Raw genomic sequence first — 26,792 nt, 5'->3', positions numbered from 1 at the left:
CGGTACACTGTTAGCATCACTTGAATGAGTGAACTAGTTAGCTATTAGCTGCTAGCTAACTCTATCCAAAACTGAGGCTGATTAACATTTAAGTAGGAACATGTTGCTTGCACTCAGGTAATTTTATACGGTAAAATGAAGAACCTCTGTTTCATGTAGGGATTCAAACATTGTTTCTGTGTGTAACATGACCTTTGGTTGCATTGTTTAAAAAAAAAAATTGTTTTGACATCATTATGTTCTGTTTCTCTAAACAGAATAACATTGATGTGAACGCAGTCAGCCCGAACAATCTGGACAGTTGTTATTGATTGTCTCATACCGTCCTTTGTGGTAAGCAGGGCGAGATGGCTGCATTCAGTATTCAATGTGTAATCCAAGTATTCAGAATGTTACTCAGGTATGTTATGGTATACATTACAAATTACATTTAAGGACATGTAATCTGTATTCTGTAACTGTATCTGTACTTTTTAAAAGTATCCTTCCCAACACTGCTTGTACATGGCTGTGTCTGTGTTTCTCTGCCGATTGCATTGTTAAACATGCGAGAGTTTAGTCTCACAGTGTTTTATTTGAATGATCTACTGGAAACTCACTTGTGTTCTTGTGACTGACCTACTGTCTGCTCGTTGAGGTTGGTGCAAATTGACGCGTCTTTGGTGCGACACAGCACCGAAATAGAACCGGTGCGTATCTCTTGCACAGTAGCGCAGGGCAACACTTCTGGGATGGTTCTGGGACGCACTGCTATGTGTGTGGTGTAAATTCTCTCATTTATTAAAATGTTAGCGTTTCACAGTAGCTGTCGCAGCTGTAACTTCGGTTCCGTTTTCGGTTCGGTTTACATTGTTGAGGTTTTTTTCTACTTTTAACAATCTGGAAATAACATAGATGAGCATAAATTGCATACCCTAATTATCCAACATTCACTATATTTAAGAATCAGTTTAGTGTTTCCCCTATCATTAAGTCAATTTTATTTTTTTATATTTTCTATATATAGCACCAGATCGTAACAGAAGCCATTTGAGATAACCCTTCTTATAGAACAGATCTACACCATGTTCTTTTATTAACAAACTAAATAGCCTCATGTTATTTATCTTATTTGCATGACAGCATGTCATTTATGTCTCTGCATGGTTGTGTGTTGACACCACTGTCGGCTCACAGAGGCACATGCATAGACAAACGTGTGTACACATACTTGTTCCAACAGTGCACGAGTTGTTTTGCCCACCGTTGCTCATGACATGCTAGTTGGATAGACTGAACTCTATTGGCTACGCTACTCATTCTTACTGCACAGTACTTTTTGCAAACATGATGCAGTGATTCTAGTAAGAATCAGGTCTGCACTAGTTATTTGGTACCCAGCAGGTTAAAAGTTGGTTAATGTTGTGTACAGACAAGTTATGTGTGTTTGTGTTTACATAAAAAGCCATGCAGTGTCCAGAGTGTAACAGTCTAAAACTCTAAAGTGGGATTTCATATCAATTTCATATCTCAGCCATTTAAACTGATAAAACCAGCTCCTTTTGTAAAATTACAAACAAGTAACTGTTGCACATTTCACATGTGTTTGTTCTAAAATCAGAAGTTTTATTTACTTTAGTAAGCAGTATTAGACTGTCAGAAAGAAATGTCAGACAAGTTTTGTGTTGGCAAAATCCCCTCGAAATATTTTCCCTGTAATGATCATTCTAAAAGCTGATCTAAACCAGCTGTAGAAGAAAGCATAAATAAATGGATTCAGCATTGAATTTGAGAGAGTCAGCCAATTAAGTGTTTCTATTACAAGAACTGGTGTTACATCGTATGTTAAAGGCTGGAAGATGATACAAAGAAAGTAAGGAGTCCAGCAGAAGAGAAACACTCCCATTACTATAGCCAGAGTTTTGGTGGCCTTCCTCTCCATCTTACTGACAGCTGCTCCACTCTTTGTTGAGCACTGGATGCTGTTTACTTGTTTCTGTGCAACAAGGAAAATCTTCAGGTAGATGCTAAGCATAATTAGGACTGGAATATAGAAGGAAAAAATACATGCTAGCGTTGTTGATATTAAAGCATCAAGTAAACAGCTTTCTTCACATTTTCCCTGATTAAAACCTGCAACTATGATGGTAATTCCAATGAAAGCAGAGACACCCCAGATCACCAGGATCATCATCCCTGTCACACGGTCATTTATCTTAGCTCTGTATGTCAGAGGCTGACACACTGCATAGTATCTGTCAATGGAAATGCAACATAAGTTCAGAATGGAAGCTGTGCTCAGTGTGACATCAAAGCTGCCTCGTACTTTGCAAAACAAGTTTTCATAAAACCAACAAGAAGTCACAGTAAATGCCATGTTGAAAGGAAAAACTAAAACTCCAACCAGCAGGTCAGCCACACCTAGAGAGAGGATGAGGTAGTTAGTAGGAGTGTGCAGCTGTTTAAAGTAAATAATGGAGATTATCACAAGCAGGTTTCCACATGTTGTGATAACAGCCAATAGGCCCAGGAAAATATATAATAATACACATATTAAAGAAGGGCTGTTTGAAAATACGTAGGTTAAATCCTGAAGTTCGTAACAGGGATGTAAGTCAGTGGTAGTCCTGTTGAGAGTTGACTCCATGCCTGTAGATTCCTGTAATCAAGTAATTAAACATTACATTATAACACAAGATACATACACCAATATGGATATATGTCATGTAAATACAGGATGTACAACAACAGCAGTAACAGTGTTCATTATCTATTAAAACAGTTAAACATATGTAGAATATCCAGTGTTTTACCATACGTTTGGGGTCGTCAGTATTGACATCTGACCTCACTGTGCGGAACATTCGGACTTTTAAAGAAGAAACTCCACCCAGAATTATTACAAACACCCCTTGTCCGGTCAGATGGGACACTACTGATTAATAATGCACAAACCTTTTTTCATGGTCAACACCTGGAACAATGCTGTACATTATGCATTGGTCTATGTGTAATGTCTCCACTAAATAAATATAATTTATAAGTTAGTCTTATACTTGCAGACCAGTGGAGGAGGCTCAATTCAGATTTTGTTAGTATCATGGCTTAGGTTTTTTTGCTGCAGAATAAGTATTCCTGAGCATAAAAACTGCTGTTGCTGCTCAACAGGCTGAAAAAGATTACACAACAATCTCTTAAGGGTTAGAGATCCACAAATCAAGACAGAGAGATTCTGTACAAATGGAGAAAGTCCATTATCACCCTCCCAAGGAGTGGTCTATGTGACAGGCCGCAAGGTCACAAAGGGTAACCTCTAACCAGCTAAAGACATCTCTCACATTCATTAATGTTGTTTCTGAATCCACCATCAGTAGTACAATGAACAACCATGGTGAGGATGGCAGAGCTGCCTTCCAGGTTTAAATACTGTATTTTCACGACCATAAGGTGCACCGCATTATAAGGCTCAATTACAGGGTATATTTCTGTATTCGACACATACATAAGGTGCACTGTGTTATAAGGCGCATGGTACGCTAATAATAGGAGTTTGGTTGGATGATGATGCACATGTCATAGACAACGGCTGTTTTGTCAATCTATGTTATCGTTTATGGGTGATAAAAATTTCTTTTGTTGGATTTGAACCAGCCCTTTTGGAGTTGTTTTAAGAATACAAAGTCCAGACTCACTTCAGCATAAGCATCATATTTCAGCGTATTTGTAATTTTTAATATCTTGTCTGAATCTCATTTACATATGATAAATGTTTTATAAAATGACATCATCATCATCATCAATCAGTGATAGTTTGATCGACACTTGTCTCCGAATGCCTCAGAGCTGGAGAGATAGTCTCTTCACTCAGAGAACCAGGGTTATACCCATTGTTATACCCATTATACCCGTTATACCCATTGACATTGACAGTAAAATCTATGGACAGAGCTTCTGTGACATCACCCTGTTTCTGAATAGCTGTTTTGAGGCTCGGTGGGAGGCCCTGGGATGTTCTGACCGCTGCCATGTTGGCATTCTATGGGAAATGACTCGCTTCTGGAGCTAGCCCCCAGCGGTTGCGGCATACAGGTTTTGACACTTCCGCATGGGCTTCAAGTTTGAGCCCCAAATGTTGCCGCTTGGTTATACTATTATCCGAGTGTTCTCTATCGTCTCGAGACTATCTCTCCATTCCGTTACATATTCCATATGTACAGGGTAGCTCTTTAAGACACCCCACAAGGAGACGGTGCAACCCAAAACCTATATACAGGCTCGCCAGGCCGATGTCCGCCAGACGCAAAACCTGCCTGGGGAGTAGAGGGCCAATCCCGAGCAGCCCGCAAGACGCTAAGCTGACTAGAGGGTCCAAAAGGGCCCCGCATAACGCAGAGGCAACCTCCCGGGTGGAGTGAGCTCGGAGGCCAGGGGGAATAGGCACCCCTGAGCGAGTGTAGGCCTCCTCGATAGTGTCCAAAATTCAGTGGGACAGCCGGTCTTAGACAGCGGCCGGCCCAGACCTCCGGCGGCAAAGCAGACAAAAAGCTGGTCCGTCAGCCTAATCGCTCTGCCTGATGTTTGACGGGTCCCTCCACCAGCGCAGGGCATTGAACAACCTGCGGGACACCACAACCGTGGCGCTGTGAGATGCATGGGACACAGAGCAAGACTCAGACTCAAACATTGTTTCTGTGTGTAAAATGACCTTAGGTTGCATTGTTTAAAGGAAAATATATTATTTTGACATCATTATGTTCTGTTTCTCTACATTACAAATTACATTTAAGGACATGTAATCTGTATTCTGTAACTGAATACTTTTTAAAAGTATCCTTCCCAACACTGCTTGTACATGGCTGTGTCTGCGTTTCTCTGCCGATTGCATTGTTAAACAAGCGAGAGTTTAGTCTCACAGTGTTTTATTTGAACGATCTACTGGAAACTCACTTCTGTTCTCGTGACTGACCTACTGTCTGCTCGTTGAGGTTGGTGCAAATTGACGCGTCTTTGCTGCGACACAGCACCGAAATAGAACCGGTGCGTATCTCTTGCACAGTAACGCAGGGCAACACTTCTGGGATGGTTCTGGGAAGCACTGCTATGTGTGTGGTGTAAATTCTCTCATTGACTAAAATGGTAGCGTTTCACAGTAGCTGTCGCAGCTGTAACTTCGGTTCCGTTTTCGGTTCGGTTGGGTTTACATTGTTGAGGTTTTTTTCTATTTTTAACACTCTGGAAATAACATAGATGAGCATACATTGCATACCCTAATTATCCAACATTCACTATATTTAAGAATCAGTTTAGTGTTTCCCCTATCATTATATAATAAGGTCAAGTCAATTTTATTTTTTTATATTTTCTATATATAGCGCCAGATTATACCAGAATCCATTTGAGATAACCCTTCTTATAGAACAGGTCTACACCATGTTCTTTTATTAACAAACTAAATATCCTCATGTTATTTATCTTATTTGCATGACAGCATGTCATTTATGTCTCTGCATGGTTGTGTGTTGACACTGCTGTCGGCGCACAGAGGCACATGCATAGGCTAGTAAGAATCAGGTCTGCACTAATTATTTGGGACCCAGCAGGTTAAAAGTTGGTTAATGTTGTGTACAGACAAGTTTATGTGTTTGTGTTTAAGTCTAAAACTCTAAAGTGGGATAGTACAATTTCATATCTCAGCCATTTAAACTGATAAAACCAACTCCTTTTGTAAAATTACAAACAAGTAACTGTTGCACATTTCATGTGTGTTTCTTCTAAAATCAGAAGCTTTATTTACTTTAGTAAGCAGTGTTAGACTTTAAAAATGAAAATATGCACCATGATTGTAGTTTTTCAGTGGATTTGTATAGGCTGACAACACAACAAATGTGTGTAGAGGGATAATAAGCAATGCTTGTGTACTTCAGAACATTTTATTGTGAATTTAAAGAAAACTTGTACAAAGATTTTTAATGAGGATAGTACACAGTTTGTATATACGAGGGAGTATTTCAGTGTGTACATGAGCCGTGCCACAAGTCACAGACACAGCACATCAGAAAGTAATTTATAATTTTGAATTTGTAAAATTACCTTGAAATATTTTCCCTGTAATGATCATCCTGAAAGCTGATCTGAACCAGCTGTAGAAGAAAGCATAAATCAATGGATTCAGCATTGAATTTGAGAGAGCCAGCCAGTTAAGTGTTTCTATTACAACAACTGGTGTTACATCGTATGTTAAAGGCTGGAAGACGATACAAAGAAAGTAAGGAGTCCAGCAGAAGAGAAACACTCCCATTACTATAGCCAGAGTTTTGGTGGCCTTCCTCTCCATCTTACTGACAGCTGCTCCACTCTTTGTTGAGCACTGGATGCATTTTACTTGTTTCTGTGCAACAAGGAAAATCTTCAGGTAGATGCTAAGCATAATTAGGACTGGAATATAGAAGGCGAAAATACATGCTAGCGTTGTTGATATTAAAGCATCAAGTAAACAGCTTTCTTCACATTTTCCCTGATTAAAACCTGCAACTACGATGCCAATTCCAATGAAAGCAGAGACACCCCAGATCACCAGGATCATCACACATGTCACACGGTCATTTATCTTAGTTCTGTATGTCAGAGGCTGACACACTGCATAGTATCTGTCAATGGAAATGCAACATAAGTTCAGAATGGAAGCTGTGCTCAGTGTGACATCAAAGCTGCCTCGTACTTTGCAAAACAAGTTTTCATAAAACCAACAAGAAGTCACAGTAAATGCCATGTTGAAAGGAAAAACTAAAACTCCAACCAGCAGGTCAGCCACACCTAGAGAGAGGATGAGGTAGTTAGTAGGAGTGTGCAGCTGTTTAAAGTAAATAATGGAGATTATCACAAGCAGGTTTCCACATGTTGTGATAACAGACAATAAGGCCAGGAAAATATATAATAATACACATATTAAAGAAGGGCTGTTTATAAATATGTAGGTTAAATCCTGAAGTTCATAACAGGGATGTAAGTCAGTGTTAGTCCTGTTGAGAGTTGACTCCATGCCTGTAGATTCCTGTAATCAAGTAATTAAACATTACATTATAAAACAAGATACATACACCAATATGGATATATTTCATGTAAATACAGGATGTACAACAACAGCAGTAACAGTGTTCATTATCTATTAAAACAGTTAAACATATGTAGAATATCCAGTGTCTTACCATATGTTTGGGGTCGTCAGTATTGACATCTGGCCTCACTGTGCGGAACATTCTGACTTTTAAAAAAGAAACTCCACCCAGAATTATTAGAAACACCCCTCATCTGGTCAGATGGGACATTACTGACTAATAATGCACAAACCTTTTTTCATGGTCAACACCTAGAACAATGCTGTACATTATGCATTGGTCTGTGTGTTTAAAGTCTCTAGCATATACAGTGCTCATTGTAAATAAGTACACACCCTTTAAAAAGTACGCATTTAATCAGTAGCTCAATGAATAAGAGAACAATTTCCACATTTTTATTGAACACTTACTCCATAACATGAAATTAAGGTTAATAATTTTAATTTAGATCACAAAATCTTCATTTATACTCAAAATCATTGAAGCAACAATGATTACACCCCACAACAAAAACTACTACATATAGTATTTTATATGAACACCGTGATTTTTAAGGACAGCACCAAGTCTTCTAGGCATGGAATGAACAAGTTGGCAACATATTGCAACATCTATCTTTCATCTTTCCATTCTTCAAGAATAACCTCTTTTAGAGCCTGGATGCTGGATGGAGAGTGAAGCTCAACTTGTTGCTTCAGAATTCCCTGCAGGTGTTCGATTGGGTTCAGATCAGGAAACATGGCCATTCAATCAGCTTCACCCTGTTTTTCTCCAGAAATGCAACAGTAGCTTTAGATGTGTGTTTTTGATCATTGTCGTGTTGAAAAGTGCATGATGGCCTGGTGCACAGAGTGATAGCAGCATCGTCTCCTTCAGTATAGAGCAGTACATTGTTGAGTTTGTGATACCATCAATAAAATGCAGCCATACAGTCCCAGTAGTCTTCATCTTTTTCAGCATAGGCCCTAGCAACTTCTAGGCATGCTTTTTGTGCATTGGCTTTAGGAGAGGCTTCCTTTGTGAACGATACCAATGCATACCATTCCTCTGCAGTGTGCGCCGTATGGTGTCACGGGAAATGGTCACTCTAGTTTGGCTTTCTACTGCTTTAGCCAACTGCAGTGAACTTGTATGGCGATTTTCTTCAACCCTTCTCTTCAACTTCCATGGACGGCCTGGGCGTCTCTATAAGATGGTTGCACTTCCATCTTTTTTAAATTTTTGGATCGCTTTTGCTACAGTATTTTGACTGATATGTAAAGCTTTGCTGATCTTCCTGGAACCCCTAACCTTTTTGTGTAAAGAAATGATTTCCTTTCTCAGATTTTGTGACATTTCTCTTCCATGGGGAGCCATTGCTGACAGCATGAAATAAGAAGGGGTTTTCTTTGTTAAGTAATGCCCTTTTATAGTCACCTGTCTGCTGGACACCTCCAAAATGAATCATTAGACTCACCTGTGGTTGAATGCCTGTTAATTAGTTGCCTGTTGCCTTTTTTGTGTGCAAATTAACAAATCTTGTTTTCAATCAATGGCCTGCATTTGTGGGAGTATTTTGTAGTACAGCCTCTCAGAAAATGTTGATCCTGAAAGGAAACTCAAGGTTTTCTGATAAATCTAGTGGGGTGTACTCATTTATGCTGAGCACTGAAAATATAATTTACAAGTTAACCTTATTTTTGCAGACCAGTATTAGATTTTGTTAGTATCATGGCTTAGGCTTGTTTTGCTGCATCATAAGCATTCCCGAGGACCTCCTTGCTGCTCACCAGGCTGACAAAATATTACACAACTATCTCTCAAGAGTTTGAGCCCCACAAATCCAAAGACACACATAATCTGTACAAATAGAGAAAGTCAATTGTCACCCTCCCCAGGAGTGGTCTATGTAACAGGCCGCAAGGTCACAAAGGGTAACCTCTAATTAGGGATGTCCCGATCCGATCACGTGATCGGAAATCGGGCCAGATTACGTGATTTCAGACTCGATCGGAATTGGATGTTACCTCTCGATCAGGACTCGGATATATATTTATTAGGGCTCTCAAAGTTAACGCCTTCTGTGCAGGGTGGCTCTGTGTCCTGTAGTGTAGGGGTATGACTAGGTCTGTCGCGATAAACAATAAATCAATTAATTGCACGATACATTAAATGGGGTCGATAAGTTTTTCGGCCGCGATAAATTACATTTGCATGCTGGTTTGTGTTCCTCTCTTTCTCTCTCCCTCTCGCTGCCAAAGAGACTGGATGACAAAAGGCGTCACTCCGGTGCGTCGTAGCGTATAAAGGCCGCCGGACTTTATATGGCCCGCGGCTTCTGTCTTAAAATGTGTCAAATCAACAGGTAGTTCTTATTTTTTTAACTCATTGTGTAACGTTTACGGGATGTTCTGAGCAGACCACGGTCAGCTCGCTGTCTGCGTCGCCATGGTGCGTCACAGCACTGCAGGGCTTGGACGTTACAGCAACACAGAGAGCTGTGAAGCTGCTCAACACCGTTTCAACACTTTGCCACAATTCACCACGACACTAAACATGCTCATGTATAGAACCTGCTATCAGAGAGAGTCCGCGTTGTACGAGTGAAGTTCTCTGCCTTCTCACTGGCGGCACTCGCTGCAGCGCCACCCATTCTAGTTCTCTTGCCCAGTCCTCTTGTGCCATCTCTGCTATCAGTTTCTACATGTTTCTGTCTACATGGTGGCGTTTGTAAAATTCACTGCAGTGGCCTGATGCGCATACACACATGCAAACGCGTGCGCACACAAGCACATGTGCATACAGGTGAGCCCACTCCCAGAAAGTGCGTGATGTTTGGCTCTCTGTTGCTCATGACGTGCTAGTTGGTTTGACTTAACTTCATTGACTATGCTCAGATAAGCTATGGTAATAGGCCTACCACTACTCATAATAATAATAATATCAACATTAATATTAATATCATTAATAATAACAATAATAATAATAATGTTGATGATTGGGGGCCTTTCCAGTGTTAAATGTTCTTTAGAAATTAAAGTTTATTGATCTTATGGAGAATCTTGAAAGTATCGGATCGGGACTCGGTATCGGCAGATACTCAAAATCAAATGACTCGGACTCGGACTCAAAGGCAAAAAAACCTGATCGGGACATTCCTACCTCTAATCCACCATCAGTAGATCACTGAACAACCATGGTGTGGATGGCAGAACTGCAAGGAGAAAGTCACTGCTCTCCACAAGGAACATGTGGACAAACCACAGGGCTGCTGGGAAAGTATGAAAATGAGTTTGGTTGGATGACGATGCACATGACATAGACAAGAGCTGTTTTGTCATCTATGTCAGCGGTCCCCAACCTTTTTTGCACCACGGACCGGTATCATGTAAAACAATATTTTTACGGACCGGCACAGAAAAGAATATATAAAATAAAAACAAAGTGCATACAATGACAACTTACTCTTATGCTTAATTAGTGGGGGCCTTTGAGCTTTCTCAGCAATGAGGCGGTCCCATCTGGGGATAATGGGAGACAATGACACCCGAAGCGTGTTTCTTATGTCCTGTCCACTCCGTAATTTTGTTTTGGCCGTCATTAATTGCTTCTGTCCTTCTTGTTCATGTTTTCTTCTTTCAAAAAACTCCATGGCTTGTCTTTTAATGCAGGGTGCTTGGTCTTAAGTGCCAAAGCAGTTTTGAAGGCTTCGCCACATATCACTCAGAGCGGACTTGTTGTGTGAGAATCACCTGTTGCAATAAATCTGTATAGGACTCCTGATATAGTCTTTTAAATGGAGGTTTCTTTTTCTTTGAAGGGGTAGGCTCCTCTTCTTCTGTCTCCTCGTTAGGCCTTTTCCCCTTTCCGAAGAAGCTCTCCAAAGACGTTTGTTTTTTATTCATTTTTGCTAGCTTTTAGGCTTCATTTTGGGGTTATCTCCTGTGACCGAGACAAGCGTCTGGGCAGGTGCTTAAAGGCACAAGCGGATGAATCTGATCGATTTATAAATGAAACAGCTTTCAGACTCAGATAATGAATAATATATTTTTTGCTCAGTCGTTCTGTGCGGCCCGGTACCAAATGACCGGAATGGTACCGGTCCCCGGCCCGGTGGTTGGGGACCACTGATCTATGTTACAAATTATGGGTGATGAAACAAATTTTTAGTATTTTGTCTGACATACGATGAATCTAAAAAATATCTTTATTTTTGCTCCAGATATAAATGGATCATTGCGATCCTAAAGTTAAGTTTGTACTGTCATAATATGACAAATATGCACCATGATTGTAGTTTTTCAGTGGATTTGTATAGGCTGACAACACATCAAGTGTGTGTAGAGGGATAATAAGCAATGCTTGTGTACTTCAGAACATTTTATTGTGAATTTAAAGAAAACTTGTACAAAGATTTTTAATGAGGATAGTACACAGTTTGTATATACGAGGGAGTATTTCAGTGTGTACATGAGCCGTGCCACAAGTCACAGACACAGCACATCAGAAAGTAATTTATAATTTTGAATTTGTAAAATCACCTTGAAATATTTTCCCAGAAATGATCATCCTGAAAGCTGATCTGAACCAGCTGTAGAAGAAAGCATAAATCAATGGATTCAGCATTGAATTTGAGAGAGCCAGCCAGTTAAGTGTTTCTATAGCAAAAGATGTTACATCTTGTTAAAGGCTGAAAGTTGATACAAAGACAGTAAGGAGTAATTTTGGAACCAGACATTTTTACCTAACATAACTTTGTGTCCTTTGGAAAGAATTATACTTTTCAACATGCAACAATGTGTTTGTCATGCCCTGTGTCTATTCAATGCACTTATTTCTGCACTTCATTTAGTGCAGTTTACAGTTAACAAAATCACCTTGAAAAATTTTCCCAGAAATGATCATTCTGAAAGCTGATCTGAACCAGCTATAGAAGAAAGCATAAATAAATGGATTCAGCATTGAATTAGAGAGAGCCAGCCAGTTAATTGCTTCTATCACAGAGACTGGTACTGAATCACCAGTAAGAGGCAGAAAGGCGATGCAAAGAAAGAAAGGAGTCCAGCAGAAGAGAAACACTCCCATTACTATAGCCAGAGTTTTGGTGGCCTTCCTCTCCATCTTACTGACAGCTGCTCCACACTTTGTTGAGCACTGGATGCTGTTTACTTGTTTCTGTGCAACAAGGAAAATCTTCAGGTAGATGCTAAGCATAATTAGGACTGGGATATAGAAGGAAAAAATACATGATAGCGTTGTTGATATTACAGCATCAAGCAAACAGCTTTCTTCACATTTTCCCTGATTAAAACCTGCAACTATGATGGTAATTCCAATGAAAGCAGAGACACCCCAGATCACCAGGATCATCATCCCTGTCACACGGTCATTTATCTTAGTTCTGTATTTCAGAGGCTGACACACTGCATAGTATCTGTCAATGGAAATGCAACATAAGTTCAGAATGGAAGCTGTGCTCAGTGTGGCATCAAAGCTGCCTCGTACTTTGCAAAACAAGTTTTCATAAAACCAACAAGAAGTCACAGTAAATCTCATGCTGAAAGGAAAAACAAACACTCCAACCAGCAGGTCAGCCACACCTAGAGAGAGGATGAGGTAGTTAGTAGGAGTGTGCAGCTGTTTGAAGTAAATGATGGAGATTATCACAAGAAGGTTTCCACATGTTGTGATAACAGCCAATAGGCCCAGGAAAATATATAATAATACACATATTAAAGAAGGGCTGTTTATAAATATGTAGGTTAAATCCTGAAGTTCGTAACAGGGATGTAAGTCAGTGTTAGTCCTGTTGAGAGTTGACTCCATGCTTGTAAATTCCTGCAATTAAGTAATTAAACATTACATTATAACACAAGATACATACACCAATATGGATATGTCATGTAAATACAGGATGTACAACAACAGCAGTGACAGTGTTCATTATCTATTAAAACAGTTAAACATATGTAGAATATCCAGTGTCTTACCATATGTTTGGGGTCGTCAGTATTGACATCTGACCTCACTGTGCGGAACATTCTGACTTTTAAAAAAGAAACTCCACCCAGAATTATTAGAAACACCCCTCGTCCGGTCAGATGGGACATTACTGACTAATAATGCACAAACTTTTTTCATGGTCAGCACCTAGAACAATGCTGTACATTATGCATTGGTCTGTGTGTTTAAAGTCTCTAGCATATACAGTGCTCATTGTAAATAAGTACACACCCTTTAAAAAGTACGCATTTAATCAGTAGCTCAATGAATAAGAGAACAATTTCCAAACTTTTCACAAGGCTGAGTTTTATTGAACAGTTACTCCATAACATGAAATTAAGGTTAATAATTTTAATTTAGATCACAAGATGGCGGCGCAGACACGTGCAGCGGCTTCTCTCTCTCCCGATTCTTTGTTGTTTTCTTGTTCTATGTTGCACGTGTCGCAGACTTATAGTAAGTCATCGCCGTGTTTGTCAGGAAGCGCACATACAGCCGTGAGCTACTTTTTAACATCAGCAGAAGTGTAATTGTTGAGTTAGACCCTGCACTCGCTGAAGAGCTATGGGACTGTGGACTACTCCGCCTGCCGGCACGTCTACCGGCCCCTGCAACACCATCTCGCCCGTAGTGGAAGCGCCACAGACAGTGTGAAAGGAAGCAGAAGAGGGGCAAGTGCGGAGGGATACGGACCGGGCTAGCGGCTAACCCACATAAGTCGGCCATCCCTAGCATCGTACTGGCCAGCGTACGCTCTTTGGAAAATAAAATGGACTATATTCGGCTACTTCGCGCTACACAGAGGACTATAAGGGAGTGTTGTGTGTTTGTGTTTACGGAAACATGGCTGAATGACAGCATCCCAGACTCCGCCATTCAGCTCGACCGCCTAACGTGTTTCAGAGGGGACAGAGCCTTGGTTGAAGGAGGTAAGACCCGCGGCGGCGGGCTCTGTGTTTACATCAATGACTCTTGGTGTCGGGACGCTGCTGTGGTCTCCAAACACTGCTCGCCACTTGCGGAGCTTATGATTATAAAGTGCCGGCCATTTTACCTGCCACGGGAGTTTACAGCTATACTGCTTGTAGCTGCGTACATCCCGCCGTGCTCCAGCAACAACAACAGGAGCGACGCACTCAATGAGCTCTACCTGCAGGTCAGTGAGCAGCAGACAGCCCACCCGGATGCTTTTCTCATCCTGGCGGGTGATTTCAACCATGTGTTTCCAAAACTTCACAAACACATAGACTTTCCAACTTGTGGTAACAACACACTGGACAATGTTCACACCACCCAGAGATGCGCTTACAAAGCCCTCCCCCTCACATCACTGTTATGCTAATGCCAGCATACAGACCCCTGGTAAAAGTTGCCAAACCGGTCCGAAAAGAAGTGAGTGTGGCCGGAGGGAGCCACAGGAGCTTTACAGGACTGTTTCAGCACAACAGACTGGGATGTGTTTAAGCAGGCTGCAACCCACAACAACTGCACTGACCTCCAGGAGTACTCAGAGACTGTCACTGCATACATCACCAAATGTATTGATGATGTAACTGAAACCAGGACTGTCAGCATTCGAGCCAGTCAGAAACCATGGCTGACAGGGGAGGTCTATTGGCTGCTGAGGGCCTTCAGAAGAGGCGATGAGACCAGCCTAAGGTTAGCCAGAGCCAACCTGTCCCGTGGCATCAGGAGGGTTGCCCACCATTTCAGCGACAGCAGGGACACCCGGAGCCTGTGGCGGGGGATACAGACCATCACAGACCTGTGGCAGCAACAGCTCTCTGCTGAACCAGCTGAATGACTTCTTTGGACGCTTTGAAGCACTAAACAGCACTCCTGCACAAAAAATCACATCCTCTCCCACTGACCAGGTATTTTCCCAGTCCCGAGCCAGCATGAAGACATCTCTCAGCCAGATCAACGCACGCAAAGCTCCTGGTCCTGAAAACATACCTGGCCGTGTGCCCAGAGACTGTGCTGAGGAGCTCACTGAAGTGTTTACAGACATCTTCAACATTTCACTGAGCCAGGCAGGTTGTCCCCACCTGCTTCAAAGCCACCACGATCATCCCTGTGTCAAAGAAGTCCACCCCCGCCTGCTTCAGTGAATACCGTCCAGTAGCACTCACACCCATCATCATGAAGTGCTTTGAACGGTTAGTCATGAAACACATCAGGACGGCCCTCCCTCCCTGGACCCATTCCAGTTTGCATATCGGCCCAACCAGTCAACCAGTGATGCTGTTTCCACAGCACCCCACACAGCTCTCACCCACCTGGAAAATAAAGACTCATATGTTCGAATGCTGTTCATAGACTTCAGCTCAGCATTCAACACCATTATCCCACAGCAGCTCATCAACAAACTGGACCAGCTGGGGTTGAACTCCTTGCTGTGCAACTGGCTGCTGGACTTCCTCACCGGGAGACCTCATCCAGCACCATCACAATGAACACCGGGGCTCCCCAAGGATGTGTGCTGAGCCCCCTCCTCTTCACTCTGCTGACCCATGACTGCATGCCAACACACAACTCCAACATCTTTGTGAAGTTTGCGGACGACACAACTGTGGTGGGTCTCATCTCCAGTGGGGATGAAACAAACTACAGGAATGAGGTGCACCTTCTGGCCGAGTGGTGCAGAGACCACAACCTCTCCCTGAATGTGGAGAAAACAAAGGAGATGGTTGTGGACTACAGGAGAGAACACAGTCGGCACACCCCTCTGACCATCGACGGTGCTGCTGTGGAGCAGGTGAGCAGCACTAAGTTCCTGGGTGTGCACATCACTGAGGACCTCTCCTGGACTAACAACACTGCATCCCTGACCAAGAAGGCACAGCAGCGCCTCTACTTCCTCCGCAAGCTTAAAAGAGCCAGAGCCCCTCCCTCCATCCTGTGCACCTTCTACAGAGGGGCTGTTGAGAGCATCCTGTCCAGCTGCATCACTGTGTGGTACAGAGCCTGCACCGCCACCTGCAGGAAGACGCTTCATCGCATAGTGAGAGCAGCTGAGAGGCTGCTCCCTCTCCCCTCCCTCCAAGACCTGTTTTCAATCAATGGCCTGCATTTGTGGGAGTATTTTGTCTGACAAATGTAGTGGGGTGTACTCATTTATGCTGAGCACTGTAAATATAATTTACAAGTTAGTCTGATACTTGCAGACCAGTATTAGATTTTGTTAGTATCATGGCTTAGGCTTGTTTTGCTGCATCATAAGCATTCCTGAGGACCTCCTAAAAACTGTTGTTGCTGCTCACCAGGCTAAAAAAAAGATTACACAACTATCTCTCAAGAGTTTGAGCCCCACAAATCCAAAGACAGACATAATCTGTACAAATAGAGATGTCACCCTCCCCAGGAGTGGTCTATGTAACAGGCTGCAAGGTCACAAAGGGTAACCTCTAATCCACCATCAGTAGAACACTGAACAACCATGGTGTGGATGGCAGAACTGCAAGGAGAAAGTCACTGCTCTCCACAAGGAACATGTGGACAAACCACAGGGCTGCTGGGAAAATATTTTGCGGACTATATATCTGACTCCCAGGTTTAAAAAATAAAAATAAAAAAATGAGTTTGGTTGGATGACGATGCACATGACATAGACGAGCTGTTTTGTCATCTATGTTACCAATTATGGCTGATGAAACTAATTTTTTAGTATTTTGTCTGACATATGATGAATCTAAAAAATATCTTTATTTTTGCACCAGATGGATCATTGCGATCCTAAAGTTAGGTTTGTACTGTCTTAATATGACAAATATGTACCATGACTGTAGTTTTTTAGTGGATTTGTATAGGCTGACAACACAACTAGTGTGTGTAGAGGGATAATAAGCAATGCTTGTGTACTTCAGAACATTTTATTGTGAATTTAAAGAAAACTTGTACAACAATTTTTAACAATATTACACATCTTGTATATACAAGGGAGTATTTCAGTGTGTATGTGAGCTGTGCCACATGTCACAGGCACAGCACATGAGACTAATTTATAATTTTGAATTTGTAAAATCTCCTTGAAATATTTTCCCAGAAATGATCATTCTGAAAGCTGATCTGAACCAGCTGTAGAAGAAAGCATAAATAAATGGGTTCAGCAGTGAATTCATCAAGACGAGCCAGTTCAATGTTTCTAACACAGACATTGGCACTGAAATGATAGATGAAACAAAAGTGATACAAAAAAAGAAAGGTAACCAGCAGAAAAGAAACACTCCCATCACTATAGCCAGAGTTTTGGTGGCTTTCCTCTCCATCTTACTGACAGCTGCTCCACATTTCGACATGTTGTGGATGCTGCGCACCTGTTTCTGTGCAACAAGGAAAATCTTTAGGTAGATACACAACATTATGATCACAGGGAGGTAAAAAGAAACAACAGTACCTACAGCATTTGCAATTACAAAAGCAGATATACAGTTTTCAACACATGTTCCCTGTTCTGAAAGAGAGAAGGCAAGTCCAACTATAACGGCAACAGTCCAGCTCACCAGGATCATGACCACAACAACATGATGATTAATTTTAGTTCTGTATGTCAGGGGCACACACACAGCGTGATACCTGTCAATGGAAATACAACACAAGTTCATGAGAGAAGATGTGCACAGAATCATATCCAAACTGTTTCGTACTTTACAGAATACATTTTTATAACTCATACATGAGCTGAAAGAAAACACCATGCTAGAGGGAAAGACGAGAGTCCCGACCAGCAGGTCGGCCACAGCCAGAGAGAGAACAAGGTAGTTAGTGGGAGTCTGCAGCTGTTTGAAGTAAATGATGGAGATCATTACAAGTAGGTTTCCACATACCATGACAACAGATAGCAAGCCAAGGAACATGTACAATAAAACACACATTGCATTCGGAGTTTTTGTCAGTATGTTTGAAACATTTTGAATTTTGTAGCAAGTGTGCATGTAAATGCCAATGTAAACAGCTGATTCAGGATCCATTCTCTTACAAAGACTTTCCTTTATAATGAAATATAATAACAAATATTTTGTTAGTTCAGCAGAATTGCACATATTAAAGCATTACTTTTGTAAAGAAGACAGTTTTTACCTCATCCTAAATGAACTTGCAGCATCTTACCATTCGTAGTATGAGGCACTCATACATCTTGCAATAGTGTGGTTGGTAAGCTTTTACGCTCACATATCTATCACACTACAAAGCTGTTGACCAATCAGAAATGGAGAAACTGGAATAATTGATATGATGAATATTTATGTATACTGAAGAGTGATGGATATTCATGGTGGGAGTCACTATGACAAAGGAAATGTATTGAAGTTGAAGTGTTGATTAGTTTTTAATTGTCTGGTAATAACAAAGGCAACCAGGTAGCACTGGCTACACACACAGGGCCTATAGTTAATCTACAGATCAGGCAGTTAACCTGCAGATTGGGTGGGTGAAATAACACATTATGAATGTTGGTGTAGTGCTCAATTTGAATTATCCAGTTTCAGTTTTAAGGCTCCGAGATGTGGCTATCACTAAATCATATGCCACACAAGAGAGCCAGTGTAATTGTCAAAATATGATATTAATAATGACACAAATAAATCCAAAAACTGAAACAACAAAGACAATTGTTCTCCATTCTCTCACCCTCTTTCCATCAACCAAAAAAAATGTCTTGCTGCTGCTTCTCCTGAATTTTCTTGGGCGTATTTGATGAACTGATTTAAGTTTGCCCTCTGAGAAGAGGTAAAGATTACACAAAGGGACGTTGTGAACCATTGTTGTTGTTGTTGCTGACAGCATAACAAACAAGCAGTGTCAGAATATTTTAATTGAAGAAAATGCATATTGGGCTTTGATGGTATTGTGTGGGACATTAAATTGTACAAATGAATTCTGAAGAGTTGTAAAGCAAGCAGACCGGCATTTACAGTGCACAGCGCTTCACTTTTTCCACATTTTGTCATGTTACAGCCTCATACCAAATTGTAAAAAATTCATTTCTTACCTCAAAATTCTACACACAATACCCCATTAGGACAATGTTACAAAAAGCTTTGTAACCTGATGGAGTGTGAGAATTACTGCAAAGACGAATGGGAAAAACTGCCTAAAGATAGGTGTGCTAAGCTTGTGGCATCCTATTCAAAAAGACTTGAGGCTGTAATTGCTGCCAAAGGTGGATCAACAAAGTATTAAGCAAAGGCTGTGAATACTTATGTTAATTTTACAGTACTTTGTGTGTGTGTGTGTGTGTTTTAATCATTAGTTGAGTTAAAGAGTATATTGCTAATAAGCACAGGCCTCATGCTTTTCTGGCACTTTGACATCTCAGTCCTCTACACAGTGGAGAATATATATATCTGACTCCCAGGTTTAAATAAAAGGGGTTTGGTTGATTGATGATGCACATGTAATAGACAAGAGCTGTTCTTTTTCAATCTATGTCATCATTTATGGGTGATGAAAGCCCTCTGAAATTGTTTTAAGAATGCAAGTTCCACACTCACTTCAGCATGACCGTCAAATTTCAGCTCAAGATGTTGCTTGACAGAAACATTTTTACATTTGTACATTCATAACATGAGCTGATCTCATTTTTAATATCTTGTGTTTTATAATATGGCTGAAATTCATCTAAAAAATATCTTTAGTTTTGTTTTTGCACGACATCGTTGTGATCCTAAAGTTAAGTTTGTTTGGATTTGTATAGGCTGACAACACAGCAAGTTTGTGTAAAGGGATTATGAGCATTGCTTGTGTACTTCAGAACATTTTATTGTGAATTCACCTAACAGTAAACTTATTAGTACAGATAGTAGATAGTAGATAGTACACAGTTTTTATATACAAGGGAGTATTTCAGTGTGTACATGAGCCGTGCCACAAGTCACAGACACAGCACATCAGAAAGTAATTTATAATTTTGAATTTGTAAAATCACCTTGAAATATTTTCCCAGAAATTATCATTCTGAAAGCTGATCTGAACCAGCTGTAGAAGAAAGCATAAATAAATGGATTCAGCATTGAATTTGACAGAGCCAGCCAGTTAAGTGTTTCTATTATAGCAATAGGTGTTACATCGTATATTAAAGGCTGGAAGTTGATGCAAAGAAAGTAAGGAGTCCAGCAGAAGAGAAACACTCCCATTACTATAGCCAGAGTTTTGGTGGCCTTCCTCTCCATCTTACTGACAGCTGCTCCACTCTTTGTTGAGCAGTGGATGCTGTTTACTTGTTTCTGTGCAACAAGGAAAATCTTCAGGTAGATGCTAAGCATAATTAGGACTGGAATATAGAAGGAAAAAATACATGCTAGCGTTGTTGATATTGAAGCATCAATCAAACAACTTTCTTCACATTTTCCCTGATTAAAACCTGCAACTATGATGGTAATTCCAATGAAAGCAGAGACACCCCAGATCACCAGGATCATCATCCCTGTCACACGGTCATTTATCTTAGTTCTGTATTTCAGAGGCTGACACACTGCATAGTATCTGTCAATGGAAATGCAACATAAGTTCAGAATGGAAGCTGTGCTCAGTGTGGCATCAAAGCTGCCTCGTACTTTGCAAAACAAGTTTTCATAAAACCAACAAGAGGTCACAGTAAATGTCATGCTGAAAGGAAAAATGAAAACTCCAACCAGCAGGTCAGCCACACCTAGAGAGAGGATGAGGTAGTTAGTAGGAGTGTGCAGCTGTTTGAAGTAAATAATGGAGATTATCACAAGAAGGTTTCCACATGTTGTGATAACAGCCAATAAGCCCAGGAAAATATATAATAATACACATATTAAAGAAGGGCTGTTTGAAAATACGTAGGTTAAATCCTGAAGTTCGTAACAGAGATGTAAGTCAGTGTTAGTCCTGTTGAGAGTTGACTCCAAGCCTGTAGATTCCTGCAATTATAACACAAGATACATACACCAATATGGATATATGTCATGTAAATACAGGATGTACAACAACAGCAGTAACAGTGTTCATTATCTATTAAAACAGTTAATAATATGAAGGATACCTACAGTGTCATACCATATGTTTGGGGTCGTCAGTATTGACATCTGGCCTCACTGTGCGGAACATTCTGACTTTTAAAGAAGAAACCCCACCCAGAATCATTAGAAACACCCCTCGTCCGGTCAGATGGGACATTACTGACTAATAATGCACAAACTTTTTTCATGGTCAGCACCTAGAACAATGCTGTACATTATGCATTGGTCTGTGTGTTTAAAGTCTCTAGCATATACAGTGCTCATTGTAAATAAGTACACACCCTTTAAATAGTACGCATTTAATCAGTAGCTCAATGAATATAAGAACAATTTCCAAACTTTTCACAAGGCTGAGTTTTATTGAACACTTACTCCATAACATGAAATTAAGGTTAATAATTTTAATTTAGATCACAAAATCTTCATTTATACTCAAAATCGTTGAAGCAACAATGATTACACCCCACAACAAAAACTACTACATCTAGTATTTTGTATGAACACCGTGATTTTTAAGGACAGCACCAAGTCTTCTAGGCATGGAACAAGTTGGCGACATATTGCAACATCTATCTTTCCATTCTTCAAGAATAACCTCTTTTAGAGCCTGGATGCTGGATGGAGAGTGAAGCTCAACTTGACGCTTCAAAATTCCCTGCAGGTGTTCGATTGGGTTCAGATCAGGAGACATACTTGGCAATTCAATCAGCTTCACCCTGTTTTTCTCCAGAAATGCAACAGTAGCTTTAGATGTGTGTTTTGGATCATTGTCGTGTTGAAAAGTGCATGATGACCTGGTGCACGGAGTGATAGCAGCATCGTCTCCTTCAGTATAGAGCAGTACATTGTTGGGTTTGTGATACCATCAATAAAATGCAGCCATACAGTTTAAAACCATTAGTTCCATAAACAGTGATCTTTGTCTCGTCACTCCAGAGTACAGAGTCCCAGTAGTCTTCATCTTTTTCAGCAAAGGCCCTAGCAACTTCTAGGCATGATTTTTTTGTGCATGGGCTTTAGGAGAGGCTTCCTTTGTGGACGATACCCATGCATACCATTCCTCTGCAGTGTGCGCCGTATGGTGTCACAGGAAATGGTCACTCTAGTTTGGCTTTCTACTGCTTTAGCCAACTGCAGTAACCTTGCATGGCGATTTTCTTCAACCCTTCTCTTCAACTTCCATGGACGGCCTGGGTGTCTCTGTAAGATGGTTGCACTTCCATCTTTTTTTAAATTTTTGGATGGCTTTGCTACAGTATTTTGACTGATATGTAAAGCTTTGCTGATCTTCCTGGAACCCCTAACCTTTTTGTGTAAAGAAATGATTTCCTTTCTCAGATATGTGACATTTCTCTTCCATAGGGAGCCATTGCTGACAGCCCCATAGTTATTCTACAGAGGCAGTTAACCTGCAGATTGGGTGGGTGAAATAACACATTATGAATGCTGGTGTAGTGCTCAGTTTGCATTATCCAGTTTCAGTTTTTTTTAAGGCTCCGAGATCTGGCCATCTTTAAATCATATGCCACACAAGAGAGCCAAAAACTTGGGCCTGGGAGGAGTTCGGGGAGGCCATGGAGGAGGACTATCGGTCAGCCTCAAAGAGATTCTGGCAAACCGTCTGGCGCTTCAGGAGGGGGAAGCAGTACTCTGCCAACACTGTATTCAGTGGAGGTGGGGAGCTGTTGACCTCAACTGAGGGGGTGGTTGGATGGTGGAAAGAGTACTTTGAGGGTCTCCTCAATCCCACCAACACGCCTTCCATTATGGAAGCCGAGGCTGAGGACTCAGTGGTGGACTTGTTTATCACCTGTGCTGAAGTTGCTGAGGTAGTCAAAAAGCTCCCCGGCGGCAAGGCACCGGGGCTGGATGAGATTCGCCCCGGGTACCTTAAGTCTCTGGATGTTGTGGGGCTGTCTTGGCTGACATGCCTCTGCAACGTCGTGTAGTTGAACCTCGGATTCAGGAAGAGCAATGTGGTTTTCGTCCTGGCCGCGGAACGCTGGACCAGCTCTATACCCTCCGCAGGGTGCTGGAGGGTTCGTGGGAGTTCGCCCAACCACTCCACATGTGTTTTGTGGATTTGGAGAAGGCGTTCGACCGTGTCCCTCGTGGCATCTTGTGGGAGGTGCTCTGAGAGTATGGGGTCCGTGGCCCTCTGCTGAGGGCTGTTAGGTCCCTGTATGGCCGGAGCAGGAGTTTGGTTCGCATTGTCGGCAGTAAGTCAGACCTGTTCCCGGTGCATGTTGGACTCCGGCAGGGCTGCCCTTTGTCACCGGTTCTGTTCATAACTTTTATGGACAGAATTTCTAGGCGCAGCGAGGGACCGGAGGGGATCTGGTTCGGGAACCACAGGATTTCATCTCTACTTTTTGCAGATGATGTTGTCCTGTTGGCTTCATCGAGCCAGAAGTGAAGTGCTGTGAATACTTTCTGGATGCACTGTATATTTCCAAATCTATAATCAGACTGGGCCTGCAAGCAGGCCTGACATCAATTTGGGACTAGGCTATAATTTTACGGTACTGTGTGTGTGTTTTAATTATTACTTGAGTTAAAGAGTATATTGCTAATAAGCACAGGCCTCACGCTTTTCTGGAACTTTTTTTTACATCTCAGTCCTCTACACAGTGGAGAATATATATATCTGACTCCCAGGTTTAAATAAAAGGGGTTCAGTTGGATGATGATGCACATGTAATAGACAAGAGCTGTTCTTTTTCAATCTATGTTATCATTTATGGGTGATGAAAGCCCTTTGAAATTGTTTTAAGAATACAAGTTCCACACTCACTTCAGCATGACCGTCAAATTTCAGCTCAAGAGGTTGCTTGACAGAAACATTTTTACATTTGTACATTCATAACATGAGCTGATCTCATTTTTAATATCTTGTGTTTTATAATATGACTGAAATTCATCTAAAAATTAAAGCTGCAAGCAGCATTGCGGGCCCTCGCGCACCTTGCGATCCGTGGGGTCATCGCAGTCTTCTCTGCTATGCTCGCGTCTCCTATATTCTCCTGTGCTATGCTCTCCTCCTCTCATTTCCACAGATATACAACAAACACATGTTTACAACCAAACTTTCCTGCTACCAGTAGGTGGCGCTATGACCGTATCATCCTATTAGCATATATATCTGTTTAGACTCGGCTCCATGGCAGTACTGTAAGATTTTGTCCACATTGCATAAAGTATATGGGTAGTACTGCATAAAACACAGCGAGTTCCTTTGTAATGGCGAATGGTCAACTTTGAGGCCACTCCCCCGCCACACGGTAATACTTTTGAAAGAGTTTTGGAATGCGTCTATTCCCTATGGTGTCCTGAGTGGACACAGTGAATTTCAGCTCAATTGCATGAAGTATGTGAGGCGTGAAAAGTTTTGAAGCAGGGTCACAAATAGGCAAAAAATGGCCACAAAAGTCAAAGTGGTGGACTTCCTGTTGGGTTTGGAGGGGGGGTCCAAGAGACTTTTTTGTGCGTCTTGGGGTGATACACATGTGTGCTAATTCTCATGATCCTGTGTCAAACTGGCCAGCGGGGCTACGCATTAGGGCAATAAATACAGTGAGTTCCTTTGTAATGGCGAATGGTCAACTTTGAGGCCACGCCCCCGCCACACCGTCAGACTTTTGTAAGAGTTTTTGAATGCGTCTATTCCCTATGGTGTCCTGAGTGGACACAGTGAGTTTTAGCTCATTTGGATGAAGTATGCGAGGCGTGAAAAGTTTTGTAGGAGGGTCACAAATCGCCAAAAATTAACAGAAATTTCAAAATTGCGGACTTCCTGTTGGGTTTGGAGGGGGGGTCCAAGAGACTTTTTTGTGCATCTTGGGGTGATACACATGTGTACCAATTTTCATGACCCTACTCAAAACAGGCCAGGGGGGCAGGCAGAAAAACCTATGAAAACACAACATTTTGTGTAGCCAGTAGGTGGCGCTCTGTCAAAGCCTCAATATTGTTGTATAGATGTGTTTAGGGTCAGACTCTGATCATACATGTGACATTTCGTACAGATCGGACAGAAAACGAAGTTATAGAGACTTTCTGTGTCCTCAGAAATGGTCAAACGGCCACACCGTCAGACTTTTGTAAGAGTTTTGGAATGCGTCTATTCCCTATGGTGTCCTGAGTGGACACGGCGAATTTCAGCTCAATCCGTTGAAGTATGCGAGGCGTGAAAAGTTTGGCAGCAGGGTCACACATCGCCAAAAATGGCCACAAACCTTCAAATGGCGGACTTCCTGTTGGGTTTGGAGGGGGGGTCCAAGAGACTTTTTTGTGCGTCTTGAGGTGATACATATGTGTGCCAATTTTCATAATCCTGTGTCAAACCGGCCAGAGGGGCTACGCGTTGGGGGCGCTATAGAGCCATTTTTATATGTGCATTTCAAAAGTCAGCAAATTTCAAAATTTTTCGGGCGAATGAATTTTTCTACCAAGTTTGGTGAGTTTTTGGGCATGTTAAGGCCTCCAAAAATGCGATCTCGGAGGGGGAAAAAAAAAAAAAAAAAAAAAAAAAAAATAATAATCCTAAGGGTTTCAATAGGGCTCTTGCACCATTCGGTGCTCGGGCCCTAAATATCTTTAGTTTTGTTTTTGCACAACATCGTTGTGATCCTAAAGTTAAGTTTGTTTGGATTTGTATAAGCTGACAACACAGCAAGTTTGTGTAGAGGGATTATGAGCATTGCTTGTGTACTTCAGAACATTTTATTGTGAATTCACCTAACAGTAGACTTGTACAAAGATTTTTAAAGAGGATAGTACACAGTTTTTATATACAAGGGATTATTTCAGTGTGTACATGAGCCGTGCCACAAGTCACAGACATGGCACATCAGAAAGTAATTTATAATTTTGAATTTGTAAAATCACCTTTAAATATTTTCCCAGAAATTATCATTCTGAAAGCTGATCTGAACCAGCTGTAGAAGAAAGCATAAATAAATGGATTGAGCAGTGAATTAATCAAGACGAGCCAGTTCAGTGTTTCTAACACAGAGCCAGGCACTGAAATGAGAAAGGAAACAATAGTGATACAAAAAAAGAAAGGAGACCAGCAGAAAAGAAACACTCCCATCACTATAGCCAGAGTTTTGGTGGCCTTCCCCTCCATCCTACTGACAGCTGCTCCACACTTTGTCATGTTGTGGATTCTGCGGGCCTGTCTCTGTGCAACAAGGAAAATCTTTAGGTACATGCACAGCATTGTGATCACTGGGAAGTAAAAAATAATACCCATAGCATTTGCAATTACAAAAGCAGATATACAGTTTTCAACACATGTTCCCTGTTCTGAAAGAGAGAAGGCAAGTCCTACTACAAGAGCAGCAGTCCAGCTCACCAGGATCATGACCACAACAACATGATGATTCATTTTAGTTCTGTATGTCAGGGGCACACACACAGCATGATACCTGTCAATGGAAATACAACACAAGTTCATGAGAGAAGATGTGGACAGAATCAGGCTAAAACTGTCACGTACTTTGCAGAATACATTTTTATAACTCATACATGAGCTGAAAGAAAACACCATGCTAGAGGGAAAGACGAGAGTCCCGACCAGCAGGTCGGCCACAGCCAGAGAGAGAACAAGGTAGTTAGTGGGAGTCTGCAGCTGTTTGAAGTAAATGATGGAGATCATAACAAGTAGGTTTCCACATACCATGACAACAGATAGCAAGCCAAGGAACATGTACAATAAAACACACAT

At 41.4% G+C, this 26,792-nt stretch overlaps 6 protein-coding genes across 6 annotated transcripts; all 6 read right to left on the bottom strand.

Moving 5' to 3' along the window:
• Window positions 1-1,648: 1,648 nt before the first annotated feature.
• LOC114428378 (trace amine-associated receptor 1-like) lies at window positions 1,649-2,626 on the bottom strand. Its single transcript, XM_028396731.1, has one exon. It carries the CDS (start codon window positions 2,624-2,626, stop codon window positions 1,649-1,651), a length of 978 nt encoding a protein of 325 aa, XP_028252532.1.
• A 3,417-nt stretch (window positions 2,627-6,043) lies between these two features.
• On the bottom strand, window positions 6,044-7,018 carry LOC114428379 (trace amine-associated receptor 1-like). The gene has a single exon (XM_028396732.1). The coding sequence runs from the start codon at window positions 7,016-7,018 to the stop codon at window positions 6,044-6,046; it is 975 nt and encodes a 324-aa protein (XP_028252533.1).
• Window positions 7,019-11,921: 4,903 nt separating this feature from the next.
• Window positions 11,922-13,114, bottom strand: LOC114429097 (trace amine-associated receptor 1-like). Its single transcript, XM_028397945.1, has 3 exons — window positions 13,064-13,114; window positions 12,584-12,911; window positions 11,922-12,511 (listed from the first exon to the last, which is right to left on the bottom strand). Exons 1-3 carry the CDS (start codon window positions 13,112-13,114, stop codon window positions 11,922-11,924), a joined length of 969 nt encoding a protein of 322 aa, XP_028253746.1.
• A 3,963-nt stretch (window positions 13,115-17,077) lies between these two features.
• Window positions 17,078-17,905, bottom strand: LOC114429096 (trace amine-associated receptor 1-like). The gene has a single exon (XM_028397944.1). It carries the CDS (start codon window positions 17,903-17,905, stop codon window positions 17,078-17,080), a length of 828 nt encoding a protein of 275 aa, XP_028253745.1.
• Window positions 17,906-19,318: 1,413 nt separating this feature from the next.
• On the bottom strand, window positions 19,319-21,152 carry LOC114429095 (trace amine-associated receptor 1-like). Its single transcript, XM_028397943.1, has 3 exons — window positions 21,102-21,152; window positions 20,008-20,965; window positions 19,319-19,380 (listed from the first exon to the last, which is right to left on the bottom strand). Exons 1-3 carry the CDS (start codon window positions 21,150-21,152, stop codon window positions 19,319-19,321), a joined length of 1,071 nt encoding a protein of 356 aa, XP_028253744.1.
• Window positions 21,153-25,925: 4,773 nt separating this feature from the next.
• On the bottom strand, window positions 25,926-26,792 carry LOC114429094 (trace amine-associated receptor 1-like). The gene has a single exon (XM_028397942.1). The coding sequence runs from the start codon at window positions 26,790-26,792 to the stop codon at window positions 25,926-25,928; it is 867 nt and encodes a 288-aa protein (XP_028253743.1).

Source organism: Parambassis ranga, chromosome 24, assembly GCF_900634625.1.
Source record: "Parambassis ranga chromosome 24, fParRan2.1, whole genome shotgun sequence".
Taxonomy (NCBI): Eukaryota; Metazoa; Chordata; class Actinopteri; family Ambassidae; genus Parambassis; species Parambassis ranga.
Note: the sequence above shows the minus strand (reverse complement) of the source record. Positions and strands in the feature narration are given on the sequence as shown.